This window comes from Gymnodraco acuticeps, unplaced genomic scaffold, assembly GCF_902827175.1.
Source record: "Gymnodraco acuticeps unplaced genomic scaffold, fGymAcu1.1, whole genome shotgun sequence".
Classification (NCBI taxonomy): Eukaryota; Metazoa; Chordata; class Actinopteri; order Perciformes; family Bathydraconidae; genus Gymnodraco; species Gymnodraco acuticeps.
The window spans coordinates 4381374-4394293 of NW_022990459.1; the positions used below are offsets into that span (position 1 = coordinate 4381374).

The following is a 12920-nucleotide window of genomic DNA, read 5'->3' on the forward strand; positions in this document are numbered from 1 at the left end:
TAGATAAGTATTTGTGAAAGTTGGTATCATGCCCTTGTAGTGTGTAAAAGAATACATTTTAAATAAAAAAACGCAATACTAATAATTCAAATTATACTATAAGTTAGAACTGGTATAGGGGGTGTTAGCATCATGGTATTTAAGTCATCTTAAGGGTACTTAGTGACCAACAGTTTGAATCAGCCAATCAGATCAAAGGTGTAAGATGTATTTATTTCCCCCCATAGCAGTTACTCTACATGAATAATAGATAACAAAATGCTAATAAAGGGGCAGTCGTGTCAATCAATACATCCCAAAAACAATCTTCAAAAACAAACAAATTGGTGAAATAAAATTGTAATATCAAAACGCATCACTGTCACCAGGTTTAGGTTGGAAACCCCTTAGATGGAGTGGCCCTCTGCTTACCTTTAGAAATCACACAGACACATCCTAAAACAGAATGTCAGTGTGAACATGACATGAATTGAAGGAATTGTCTGTGAACATGTCCTGAGAGACAGCCTTGATCTGCCTCCCTCCATATGGTGGGATGGCACCAGCTAAGTCAGCATGAAGCCCCTGCTGCGCTAAGCTGTGCTCCACCAGAAACAAAGAGTGGACGCAGACAGTCCGTAAAGGGCCCCCGAGGGACAGATAAGCTTATAATGGAGGAATGATCAGACACAAGGTCATCAGTGTGCTAAATGCATGCTTCTGAACGTATGAACCTGCACCCCAGTGGGAGTGCTGGTGATAATTATAGCGTTATGAAGCTAATAACACTGTCTGAGGCAGGCAAAACAGCAAAAACACATTCTAATAAGACATTTTTTAAACCATGTATTGACCAAATAGCTTGAACATTCAATAAAATGACTGCACATTTGATTTGTGATGCAACTACTTGTACTAGTAACTGATTTGTCAGTGTTTATGATTTGAGGGACATTGCTTAGCATGGGTAGCTGGAGCCCTACACACTCGTATGAGTTGCAGATCCAGTGATATAAGGGTGAACTTCAATGTGCACTTTTATGAATCATGCCTTTGCATACCTCTTTATAAAAAACATAGCAAACCATAACACAGGCCAGTGACTGCAGAGCTGGCTACATGTATATGGATGTCAGGTTAATGTGCACTGAGACGATAAAGCTTTAATGGTAGAAGAATAGTCATCATACATATTTTACCAATAGCAAAAATAAATACTTTATCTGTATCTCAGAGAAACGATAATGAGTTGAATACAAAACAAGGTTAAATAGATCAAGACATTGAAAGAGAACAGCCCTGCTTTTTGGTTTATGTTATGCTGATATTTGTCAGAGTAGCATGAATATGAATTGATGCACATGTTTTTTCATCTTGGAGATTGTTTTCTTTTCCTGTCAAATCTTTACAATCAATTCCAGGGCACATACACCCTGTTCGACAGTGTAATCGTTTTTTTTGGGTGTGTGTGTGTGTGTGTGTGTGTGTGTGCGCACCATCTTGTTTTTCTGGACAGCTTTGTTTCTTGCCTTGTGCTGTGCGCTGGGTCGTGAGTAAAAGCATTAACATGTGAAAGAAACACACTTCATTGTGAGGCACTGTGCACAGCTTTTTACTTGGGTCAGAAGTGGAGGGGGCGAAGTGAAAAAGAAGAGAGAGGGGCACATGAGAGGGAGAGATTGTGAGGACAGGAAGAGAGAAGCGAACGAGGACAGCTTCATCTAAATCACAATACACCTTTTCAAAGCGTACGAGAAACAAATCATCTTTGTTATCTTCATTTATACCAAAAAGTATATATTTCCGAGTAACTAAAACACAGTAACATATATGCTGTATGTTTCTCGCTTAATGGGGACTTACCAGTTCTGTTTGGTCCACAATAATCAGTTCTGTGTTTTAGCATTACTGTTCAGTTACATCGCCAACTTGCATGATATAGGAGATAAAGTCAACTTGTGTGAACCAATCAAAATCCTATTGGGCGGCGCTGAGCAGCAACTGTGCTATTGCGCATAGACATTGGTGATAGTGGCTAAAGAGGTATTAAACTACACCTTCTCTGAATTAAACAATCGACCCACTTCCTCAAGTGATAACCAAAACATTCACTGAAAGACACTGAAGCTCTCTGTAGAGCTGAGGGGAACTGCAGTTTGGTGGAAACCCTCGGTGACCCCTTTAACATTATTCAGTGATTTCACCTAAAACAGCGCCGGAACACTGGCAGCCCTTTCGCTCTGCCTCTTCATTAGTGCACGTGTATAGGTCTGTCAGTGTCTATGCATGTGTGTGTAAACTAGAACCAACACCAGAGACACATGTAATTTCCCCTCTGGGATGAATTCATCTTGATCTTAATCGCACTTTTCTCTCCTAATATATTTTTTCATTTAATACATTTAGCAATAAGGCCACTGCTACCCTGTTTTCTTTATTTTTTATTAAAATCTTGGTAGCTGCAAACCTTTAAAAAAAAAAATAGTATTAACATTAAACTTGCAGGTACCCAAGTTTGTCCTCCTCCTCCTCCTCCTCCTCCTCCTCCTCCTCCTCCTCCTCCTCCTCCTCCTCCTCCTCCTCCTCCTCCTCCTCCTCCTCCTCCTCCTCCTCCTCCTCCTCCTCCTCCATACTTGTCATTCCTCTCTGCTTTGTCTCCAAGGGGTCCCAGGGATCCTTCTGCCTGGCAGACCCCCCCAGGGCCCATCTGTTATATGTGTGTGTGAGTTTCCCCTTTACAACTCACAACTACTACTATCACTACATAAATGTAGGCAAATCCTGGCAACAGCACACTCTCCTCTCCTCTTTGTCAACTCTCCTCTCTAAATTTCTGTCTATTCTCTCTTCTCCATCCAAATAAGTTTTACCCAGGGGCAATGCAGGCTTCAATACTCCTCTGGTGCTTTGTCTGGGGAATACACACACACACCCACACACACACACATACCATGTATACATCACTTCAGGGGACATTACATTGACTTACATGCATTTCCTGGAGACTTATCCTAACCTTAACCATAACCAACACATGCCTAACCCTAACCCTTACCCTAAACCTAACCAAGTCTTCACCCTAAAATGAATGATTCCTCTCATGGGGACCTCCAATTTGTCCCCATAAGGGAGGCGAGTCCCCACACGTGACTGTGTAAACAGATTTAGGTCCCCACAAGTATAGTAATGCTAGGCCACACACACACACGCACACACACACACACACACACACACACACACACACACACACACACACACACACACACACACACACACACACACACACACACACACACACACACATACAACCGCACACATACAGCACTGGAATTTCAAATCAGTGTGACAGTGTGACCGGTTGACATTCTTCCTACTTTGTAAACGTGGCTGGTATTAAACATTAATTGTAACTGTAACCAACATTTTAAATTCTGCAGGAAAACTAATAACGTTGTTCCCAGACCAACAATAAATGCAGGTGTGTCCATCATTGACTTCAACTTTGCCTTAGCCTCTGCAATTCAATGTCACCCTGTATTTGTGGTTTTAATTATCACAATAATAACAAGAGAGCTGTAGTGTCCCCTGCTGTAAAGACTGGTTCACATAAAGTAAGCTCTGAAGCCTTGACTCCATCTCGTGTTGTCTCTTTCACTCGGCACACGCATGTGTTCAACACTATGCACTATGTTCTATACAGCTCCGTTAGTCACCAAATACTTGAGGCTGGCTTCTCTTCTGCTCCAGTTGTTGCTCTGCTGCTGGAGCCTGGTGGGGGACATGAGGTAGTGAAGCAGAGTTGCGTGTGTGTGTGTGTGTGTGTGTGTGTGTGTGTGTGTGTGTGTGTGTGTGTGTGTGTGTGTGTGTGTGTGTGTGTGTGTGTGTGTGTGTGTGTGTGTGTGTGTGTGTTCTTTGCTTTTCTACGGGTGTAATGTAAGTAAGAACATTTACCCAAGCATTTTACCTATAAGTACAATGATCAGGTACTTGTACTCTACTACAATTGTATGGAAACAATTGAACTTAGATAGAGATAATTTATTGGCATTTAAAAAACATTGAGGTAGTTGTCTAATTTATTTTTGAATAATTTCTATATTTATTTTTATGTATTTTAGATTTTTTGCGTACTTTTTTGTTCAATATTTTACACACATTTTGCTGACCATACTAAGCTAATTTTCCTCAAGGTAACATCTTTAATATATACTTTTTATTTGTAGCAGAGTATTTTTACAGTGTGGTATGAGTATTCTTACTTATGTAATGGATTTTTCCTTCACCACTGCTTTTCTTTCGCTGTTCCTGTTCTCCACCAGTATTGCAGGGTTAAGGAGTTCAGTCTCTCATTTTTCCACTTGGAGTAGCCTATCCAATAATATAAATGTATGGATTTATGAATAATATAAATCATACATTTATATTAGGGATCGACCGATACTGATTATTAGTAATCAAGGAGACCGATAACCGCTGTTTGGAACCGATATACATTTGCAGTAAAATCAGAAAATCTTTGTGTCAAAATGTAGAATAACACAAACTCCAACACAACTCAACACAACTTCTTTGAAATGCATTTAAGCATATATTATGTTTAATGAACTTTTAAACATCTTACAACTGGTTTCCTCTCTGTGCCCTTTTCTTTAGTGTAGTCATCTGCAATGAGTTAGAGAGAGAGACAAGAAGTGGGGCTGCAGGCTGACATGCTTAACTAACAATAATGCTTAATTTATTATATCTGTCTATCTAGCATAAAATCCCAATAAGCTGCTAGCAACTACAAAACACTAGTGCTAGCTAATGTTTTGCAAACTATTAAAAGTGAGGCTATTACAGTAGACCTAACGTTAGTCTAGTAGCCTCACTTCTAATTTTTTTTTTTTTTTTGTCGCTGCTTTTAATTGAACTATTCATATCTTAGACTGCACTGTAACTTTTATCCATGTATTTTTTCTTTTAATGTTTCTTTTATTAGCTTTTCTTTTTAATGACTGATTTTAAATGCCATTTTCTTAATCTCTTTCATTTTTTGTAAAACACTTTGAATTGCCTTGTGTTGAAAAGTGCTATATAAATAAACTTGCCTTGCCTTGCCTTGCTAAACATTTGCTAGATACATGTTGGCTAGCTAATGAGCTTCACATTATCAACCTGAAAAACTGCGAGGCTCCACTCGCAGCCCCCCCCCCCCCCCCCCCCCCCCCCTCCCTCCGCACCACAGTTACATGGCTCCGCTGCGAAACGCTGCACGCACCCCCAACTCTGACTGACTTCCCGCGTCCCTGTGTAACTGGGAAACTGATAGAATTGGATCATAAAATCGTGGTGTTTTTGCAACTTCAGCATAGGGGATTGGGAAGACTAGGGTGCTTTCTGTGCTGTTTTATGATCTAGTTAACCTTCCCTGTGTACAGTACGTTGAGATTCCCAGTAAATCAGTTGAGGGAGCGAGCGTTGTTAAATATTTAACTTGCAGCCTCTGACTGCAGAGACATTTTCATGTTCTCACGTCTAGACGGAGCGTCAGAGATCTGATCAAGAGCATACGGGACTCTTCTTTCCTCAATAATCTGACAGGGCTGCTGTCAGATACACTCGATGTTGAGGTGTCTGGCACTCCATCATTTACATAGTCGATCTGTGTGTGTGTGTGTGTGTGTGTGTGTGTGTGTATGTGTGTGTGTGTGCCATTCATAATAGATTCATTTAGAAGCTGAGATCTTGTCAGCCTCCGTCTGACTCCTCTATGTCAGTCTGTGTGTGTCTTCTCTATATCATTGCACACACATGTCTTCTTTGTCCTTGTAGCTCTCTTCACGACACAGACACAGGTCGGTTCTTTAAAACGGGCGTTTATTTCTTGGAGTTTTCATCCTGTAGCCTCCCCTCTTCCGTTACGCCGTGAGAACTACAACACCGAAATGACACGTATGCATAGCCAAACTAACATACTAGCATATTGTGCTACACATATGAATGAAAATAAGAAAATGAAAACGTAAAACAAATACCTCGTTGGCCGCTTGTCGTGAAAGGAGATTAATCTAGTTCCTTTTCTGTATAACTTTGTCACAGACTTCTTGTCACATTAAAACTTTGTCACAGACTTCAGCAGAGCTTAGCCCGAACATATCTGGTACTGACAACGTCAACCCACGTTGAGTTGTACAGTGTAACAACAAAACACGCAGTACCAGCACATGAACAAACATTAGTTCCTACGCACAAGAAACACATAAAACAAACTGTATTAAATCATGCCATATTTAACGATTATAGAATAACATGAAATAAAGTATTTATTTATCTAATTGAACTATGACATTAATTGTGTTATTCTTTTTAATTAAGGCAACTTTGTTACGACGTCATTTACAGTCCTCCTCCTTTCTTCCCCACCTTTTGCACTGTCTCTTCAGGGGGGGGGGGGGGTTGTGAACTTCAGGATTTTAGCCTTTGCAGACTCTTTACATGCACTTAAACCTATATTACACTACAGGAAAGGGAAAACCCCAAACAGCAGAATAGGTCCACTTTAAGTGAATGTTTGCCTTTTGCTGCCCACTGCTCCTGATACTATGATGTTACATTACATTACATTACATTACATTACATTGCATTTAGCTGACGCTTTTATCCAAAGCGACTTACAATAAGTACATTCGACCAGGAAGACACAACCTTGAAGAAAACAGAATCATATAAGTATATCAGGTTTCATAGAGCCAAACATTTCAAGTGCTACTCAACTGGCTTTAGGTAATCCAGTCCTTTATTAGTATAAAAGTGCTAAATGCATAAATGTTAAATGCAGAGACTAAATAACATTGTGTTTGTGCGCTGCTGTGTACATGTAAGATTAAAGAGGATTTCATTCTGTTTGTGTCTGTTTAAAAATAAGAAAGAAGGAATTCCGAGAGAGGGCAGGAACAAAATCAAGGACAGAAAAGGTTTTTATAATGACATCATTTTACTTCAGAATTGCAGACTGCTTTAAAGGTCTCCAATGATCAAAGGCAGGCAGTGTCATGGGAATACTGTGAAACTGCAAGTAGAACTCAGAGATTTTAAATGTTATTTTCATTTTTTTTAAGCATCCACATGTGTACACACACACACACACACACACACACACACACACACACACACACACACACACACACACACACACACACACACACACACACACACAGAGAAGGAATTTAAAGCTATTACCTGTTAAGTCATGTGTGACCAGTTGCAGTTAAACCATCTGCTCTGACCTCATTGGATCCATTGTCTTTACTGTATATTGTGGACCACACACAAAAAACACACACACACACACACACACACACACACACACACACACACACACACACACACACACACACACACACACACTGTGAGTACATGTAAATGCGATAGTGTAACATGCAGTACCTCCATGAATACATTCACTCACACACACAGAGACCCTGCATATCCTTAAATTTAATCAGCAGTTGTAGATTCAGACATGCATTCATGAATAAACAATGCAGAGCCGTTTGAGGCGGAGCTCGAGATGTTAAGCAGAGCATTTGTGCTACAGTATATGAATGTATTGCACTGAAGGAAAAACACAGCTTTTGCTTTTCTATCTACCTATTTTGATTGTTTTTTGCCATGTTTGTGTTGTGTGTTTGTCTGGAGGTTGTGCTTGTCCTCATAATGTTCATATTCTTTTACATTATTCATGTGAAGCACAGCCTGGTTAGGGGAAGCATAATTCACGCTGTGTGCTCTTCCCCTCCGAAAGAACAATTCACAAACAACACAGAATACGAGACATGCGCTCACACACACTCAGTGTAACGTCTGACCTGGGAGCATGTATCACGTCTCGTTAAAGCTGTGCTCATTTGTAAACGTATTGCACAGGTACATTAAAGGTGCTCAATGAATGGAGCATTTGGTCATCCATAAATCATGAGTGCATTCGAATTTCACATTTGGAGGACGGCTGATCCTCCTGCTCAAACACCGTTTCTGTTGACAGCAGATGAAACAGCTTTAAGAGTCTTTGAACATGCCTCCCCCTGTCTCATTACACAGGTGCCCTGAATCAGCGCAACTGGGGTAAGAAGTACCCGTCTTGTAGAAGCGCCAGGCAGTCTCCTGTGGACATCGACGAGACCTTTACCCAGGTCCGTGTGCAGTACCAGAATCTGCAGCTGGACGGGTGGGACGCGCTGACGGCGGGGTCCAGCACCGTCCACAACAACGGGAAGACTGGTACGCTGATGTTCCTCTCCTTTCTTCTTTAAAAGACAAATCTTCTTATAGAAATTCCTAGCATAATTGAGGTAAAATCAAAAGCCTTTTTTGGTCCAGTTCAAGCTTTGAAAGCCATGTCCCTGCAGAAAATCCAAACACAATATTATATTGAATATCCCTATGGGGATTAGTCTCCCTACGCAGATTAATAAAGCCCTATCTAATCTCATTTGATGTTATTGAAAGATGAAAACAACGCAGTAAGGACACAACCACATTAAAGAGGGGGAAGATACAGTTAGTATGGATTCAGTAATTCTGACGTGTTCTGGTGCTGTAAACCCCTTAAGCTTTCCAGACAAAGATCAAAAAGATGCACAACTCAGAGGTTATTAAGAGAAGAAGCCGAGAAAGAGGTAGACAATGAGAGCTAACAGGAGACCTGAGAGACGACCAGAGGGACAGCAGTACCAACATGGAGAAAGAAGGAAGATCGATGTTAAAAGCACAGATTAAACTGAGCTGCAGACGAGCGGCAACAAAAGAGCAAGAGGGAAAAAAACGATATAGAGGCGAGGAGAGGCGCCGTGAGAAGTGATGTCTGGCCTGATGAACAAATAGAAGCTGTCTCAGCTATCAGCTCCATCTTTTGAATACAGCCCGTGTGTGTGTGTGTGCTCCATACATTCATCATCCTTGCTCTTTTTTCTCTGTGAAGTCGGAGAGGAAATTGCATGAACAGAGACAGATATTGCATAGCTGTCACTGCAAGTAGAGAGAAATATATAGCTATATTTACATCATGCCTTTGAGCATTAGAACAATTTAAAGTGACTCATTAGCGATACAGATGTGGCTCCAATAGGACAAAGATAACTTTTATATGAGAAGGATCATATCACAATTAAAAATTCAATTGTAATTAGATTTTTTGGGTTGTGGACTGTGAAATTATGGTTTTGGTTCACTTCCTCATCTCAGTTCTTTGGCTCACACAGATCGCTGTATTCAACCGAAAATAACTAAATCTAAAAGCCCTCTATATTCGACCTGCCCAGCAACGAATGGCAGACTGACTAATTTAGCAGCTAGATGCAGATATTTCCCTAAGGAGTTGGTGCAGACCAAACAGACTCACATCCGTCACACTAACATGACTCTCAATAAATGCTAATGTTGCTCTGTAGCTGCTGGATGTGTGACAAGGCGACAATAACGTGATAATAAAGGGACTTAATGTGGTCTGGCCATGTCAATATTTAGGTATTAAAAATCATTAAATGCAGGTTGAAGTATTGTTTATGTTAATTGTCACTGAGATAACACATGGTGTTAACAGACCAGGATATCCACTTCATGACTTACTTGCTAACTTGCTTACTTGCATTCTTACTTACTTACCCACCTAATTACTCACCTAATTACCTACTTACTTTCTTACATACTTTAACTTACTTACTAAAGCTCTTAGCCCTGTGGCCAAGCAGTTTCCACCACAGCTGAGTATTGGAGACTGAACGTCCAGTCAATCCAGCAAAGCCCATGATTTGTTGGTGTTTTTCAGTGTCCATCAGTGTGGAAGGGGACTTCTTTGTGAGCGGAGGCGGGCTGAGCTCCAGGTTCCGAGTCGGTACAATCAGCTTCCACTGGGGGCGCTGCAATGCATCCTCAGATGGGTCTGAACACAGCCTGAACGGGATGAAATATCCTCTGGAGGTAAACAAACACACAGCATCAACACATGTATCTGTTATATTTGTGTCTACCAATGAAAGGCAGCTTACCTGTCTGTTTTCTGCTCTCCTTCAGATGCAGATCTACTGCTACGATCCAGCCTTCCTCAGTCTGGAGGATGCTGTGGGGAAAGGAGGCAGGATGGCTGCGCTGGCCGTGCTCTTTGAAGTAGGTTCACAGCCAGATTTAGAGATCAGTTTGTACTTCTCATCAAAAACAAACTGTTAAGTGATGAAATTCAAGTTTAAGGGGGGATTAGTGGATGTCACAATTCAAAAGTGAATCTGAATTCATAGAGGAGATAATTTCCCCCGTGTGTTAGTAAAGATGATTTGGCAAATGAAACAACAATCTGAGTTAATTGTGTATAATATTATAGAGTTTTTATATTTGAAAAATGTATATTAACTGATTGCAACTATGTAAAAACACAAATTAATTAAACAAATTAGTAGGTGGCTGGCTTTATTTCTCGTAACTTGCTTTTTACAAAAATATATTTTGCACCAAAAACATGTATAACTCTTATTGTTATGTGTGATTTTCTTTCGACAAATTACACAATAATGCTTGACAACTTTGACTTTGGGGGTTAGGATTGTTGTTCACCAATAGCGAGATCTACATGCTTTTGGAATGCAGAATATTAAAAGACAAGAATCCCCACTGCTTCCTTTAAAGGTTCATAATTTACTCGTGTTGTTTTCCACAGATCAGCTTGGATGACAACGAGAAGTTCAGTCCTGTTATCGAGGCCGTCAACACTGTCAGCAGGTTTGGTAGGTCTCCTTCACATACAGTACAGTGGTCACAACTTGGGTACACATACAGTATATATGTCCTACCCTCTAAAATAAGAGTAGGTGGCGGTCCTGTCAGTTTTTAGAAGAATACTGGTTTTAATCAATAGCGAAAGAAACAGAATAATGGAAAATGTTACCAACTATCATGGGAAAAACATCTAATAAAGGAAAAGAATAACGCGTTAGTGGGCTTAAAGTCAGTTTATCAGCCAACATGAGAGGTTGATATTAGTGGCATCATTTCACAAAACATTATTTTTTTCTCTGCTAAATTATAAAACTATAAAAGGTCACAGACCTGCGTCAATGAATACCAAGATACATAGGTAGACTTGACCTACAGTCTGACATTTGTAAAGGCCCAGTCCCATGTGGTCTTACAGCTTGGGATAAAACATTTGATATTTGTTGTGACATTTTGTTACTAATGGGACTTTGTTTTTCAACAGGTAAGAGCGGCTCGATTGAAGCCTTCACCCTGCGCTCCTTGCTGCCTAATAACACGGATAAATATTACATCTACAACGGTTCACTAACGGCACCGCCATGCTCGGAAACAGTGGAATGGATCCTCTTCAAACAGCCTGTGGCCATATCAGAAACACAGGTCAGTGGGTTTGTGTGTTTGTTTTTGGTTATGTAAAGATCATAATACATCTATAGAGGCGAAGTCCCTCCCTTTCCGGGGGGGCTCCATGGGACCTTATTTAGGAAAAATTATTAAGTCAATGGAGAGAGAAAGATTATCTTTCGATTCCGTTTGAATTGTGCCACGAATTACACATATGATGTTTGTCAATTGAAAAGATAATTTTGCAAGTAAAAAAAAAAAGAAAAAGTGTCGTAAAACTGTGAAGTAAGACATTTTGTGTGAAACCGTTCAATGAACTACATCTCCCGTCTCGCACCACACACCAAGACGGCCGTCACGTTGACACATTTCACTTCTTTCTTTCAGAATGAGGCAGAAAGTATTAAAAGAGGTGAAAATCACTACAAGTTCTGGGCATGTTGAGAGCTGTACATACACACAAGGAGAGTTAGTCGGTTCCGTAAGAGCCAGCATGCAGGACCGGGATTCTGGGATTTGTAGTCTTTCTAGTTGCGTATTTTTCATAGTCTTATAGTTCAACAGTTTTACGACAAACTGTGACTTTTTTGACATGGAAATGATTCGTGGCACAATTCAAACGGGATCGAAAGATACGTTTTCTCTCCCCATTGACTTCAATACATAATTTTTCCGAAATAAGGTCCCATGGGTCGGAAGTAGATGGGCGGGACTTCGCCTCTCTATAATGTTTTTTGTGTTCAGTATAAAAAGGTCTTCTGTTAGGTCATCATTTTGATAGCTGTGCACAAAATGTAACGTACAAAAAGTATTTCTGCGGTGACATGTCTGGTAACAAAGAATTCAAAGATTCAAAGGCTTTATTTGTATTTATTATTTTGAATGTTTTTTAATTTGTTGTACAGGCTAAAGACACTAACATGGACATAACAATAACACACAGGAGAGGACATTCCCATCTCAGACAAAAACAAAAAAAACAGAATAAATACAGATACAGTAGGATCACTTCAACATTTCACAAACAAAAATAGGTTGACAACCAAATACCACCAAAAACACAACATGGCAAGCATATTTATTGTTCCTTTAATCCCACTCTTCATTAAAGCTAATTATTTCCCATTTCATGACGTGTTGAGCCAAAGGCTTTATTTGTATTATGCAGTTTTAACAATGCAAATCTTAAGTTTCACGCTCCTTCTGTCTATCTATATACTAACACATAATATACTTCACATGTAAGTAAAAGACATAAAATAATGCAGTAAAATAGTGCAAAAGACAAAATGGCTCAAGTAAGTTGCAGGAATAAGAAAAAGTTCAAATTAAAGTACAGCGTAGAATAAATGCTGTAAAAATAAATATAATGTTTGGATATAAAGGCTACAAACACACACACAGTGTTTTATGGACATACTAAATATGAATGGTGACACTTCACAAAGCTTATATCCTGTGGGATGAAACCCTGTCCCCGAGTCCATTCATAGCATTACTGTAGCTTGATTCCGTGATGAAGGCTTTTAAGCTCTGTAGAGGAACGGCCACTTTGAACGAAATCCTCTGTGTAATATTCATCAATAATA

General features: G+C 39.9%; 1 protein-coding gene across 3 annotated transcripts in view; it reads left to right on the top strand.

Moving 5' to 3' along the window:
* The window catches only part of ptprz1b (protein tyrosine phosphatase receptor type Z1b), a 50230-nt gene that overhangs the window by 14951 nt on the left and 22359 nt on the right, over nucleotides 1-12920 (top strand). For all 3 annotated transcript variants that reach the window (XM_034226034.1, XM_034226033.1, XM_034226035.1), the window contains exons 3-7: nucleotides 8062-8241; nucleotides 9788-9939; nucleotides 10033-10125; nucleotides 10670-10736; nucleotides 11210-11367. In XM_034226034.1, the coding sequence (XP_034081925.1) occupies nucleotides 8062-8241; nucleotides 9788-9939; nucleotides 10033-10125; nucleotides 10670-10736; nucleotides 11210-11367 (650 nt within the window). The remainder of the gene's footprint in view (nucleotides 1-8061; nucleotides 8242-9787; nucleotides 9940-10032; nucleotides 10126-10669; nucleotides 10737-11209; nucleotides 11368-12920) is intronic.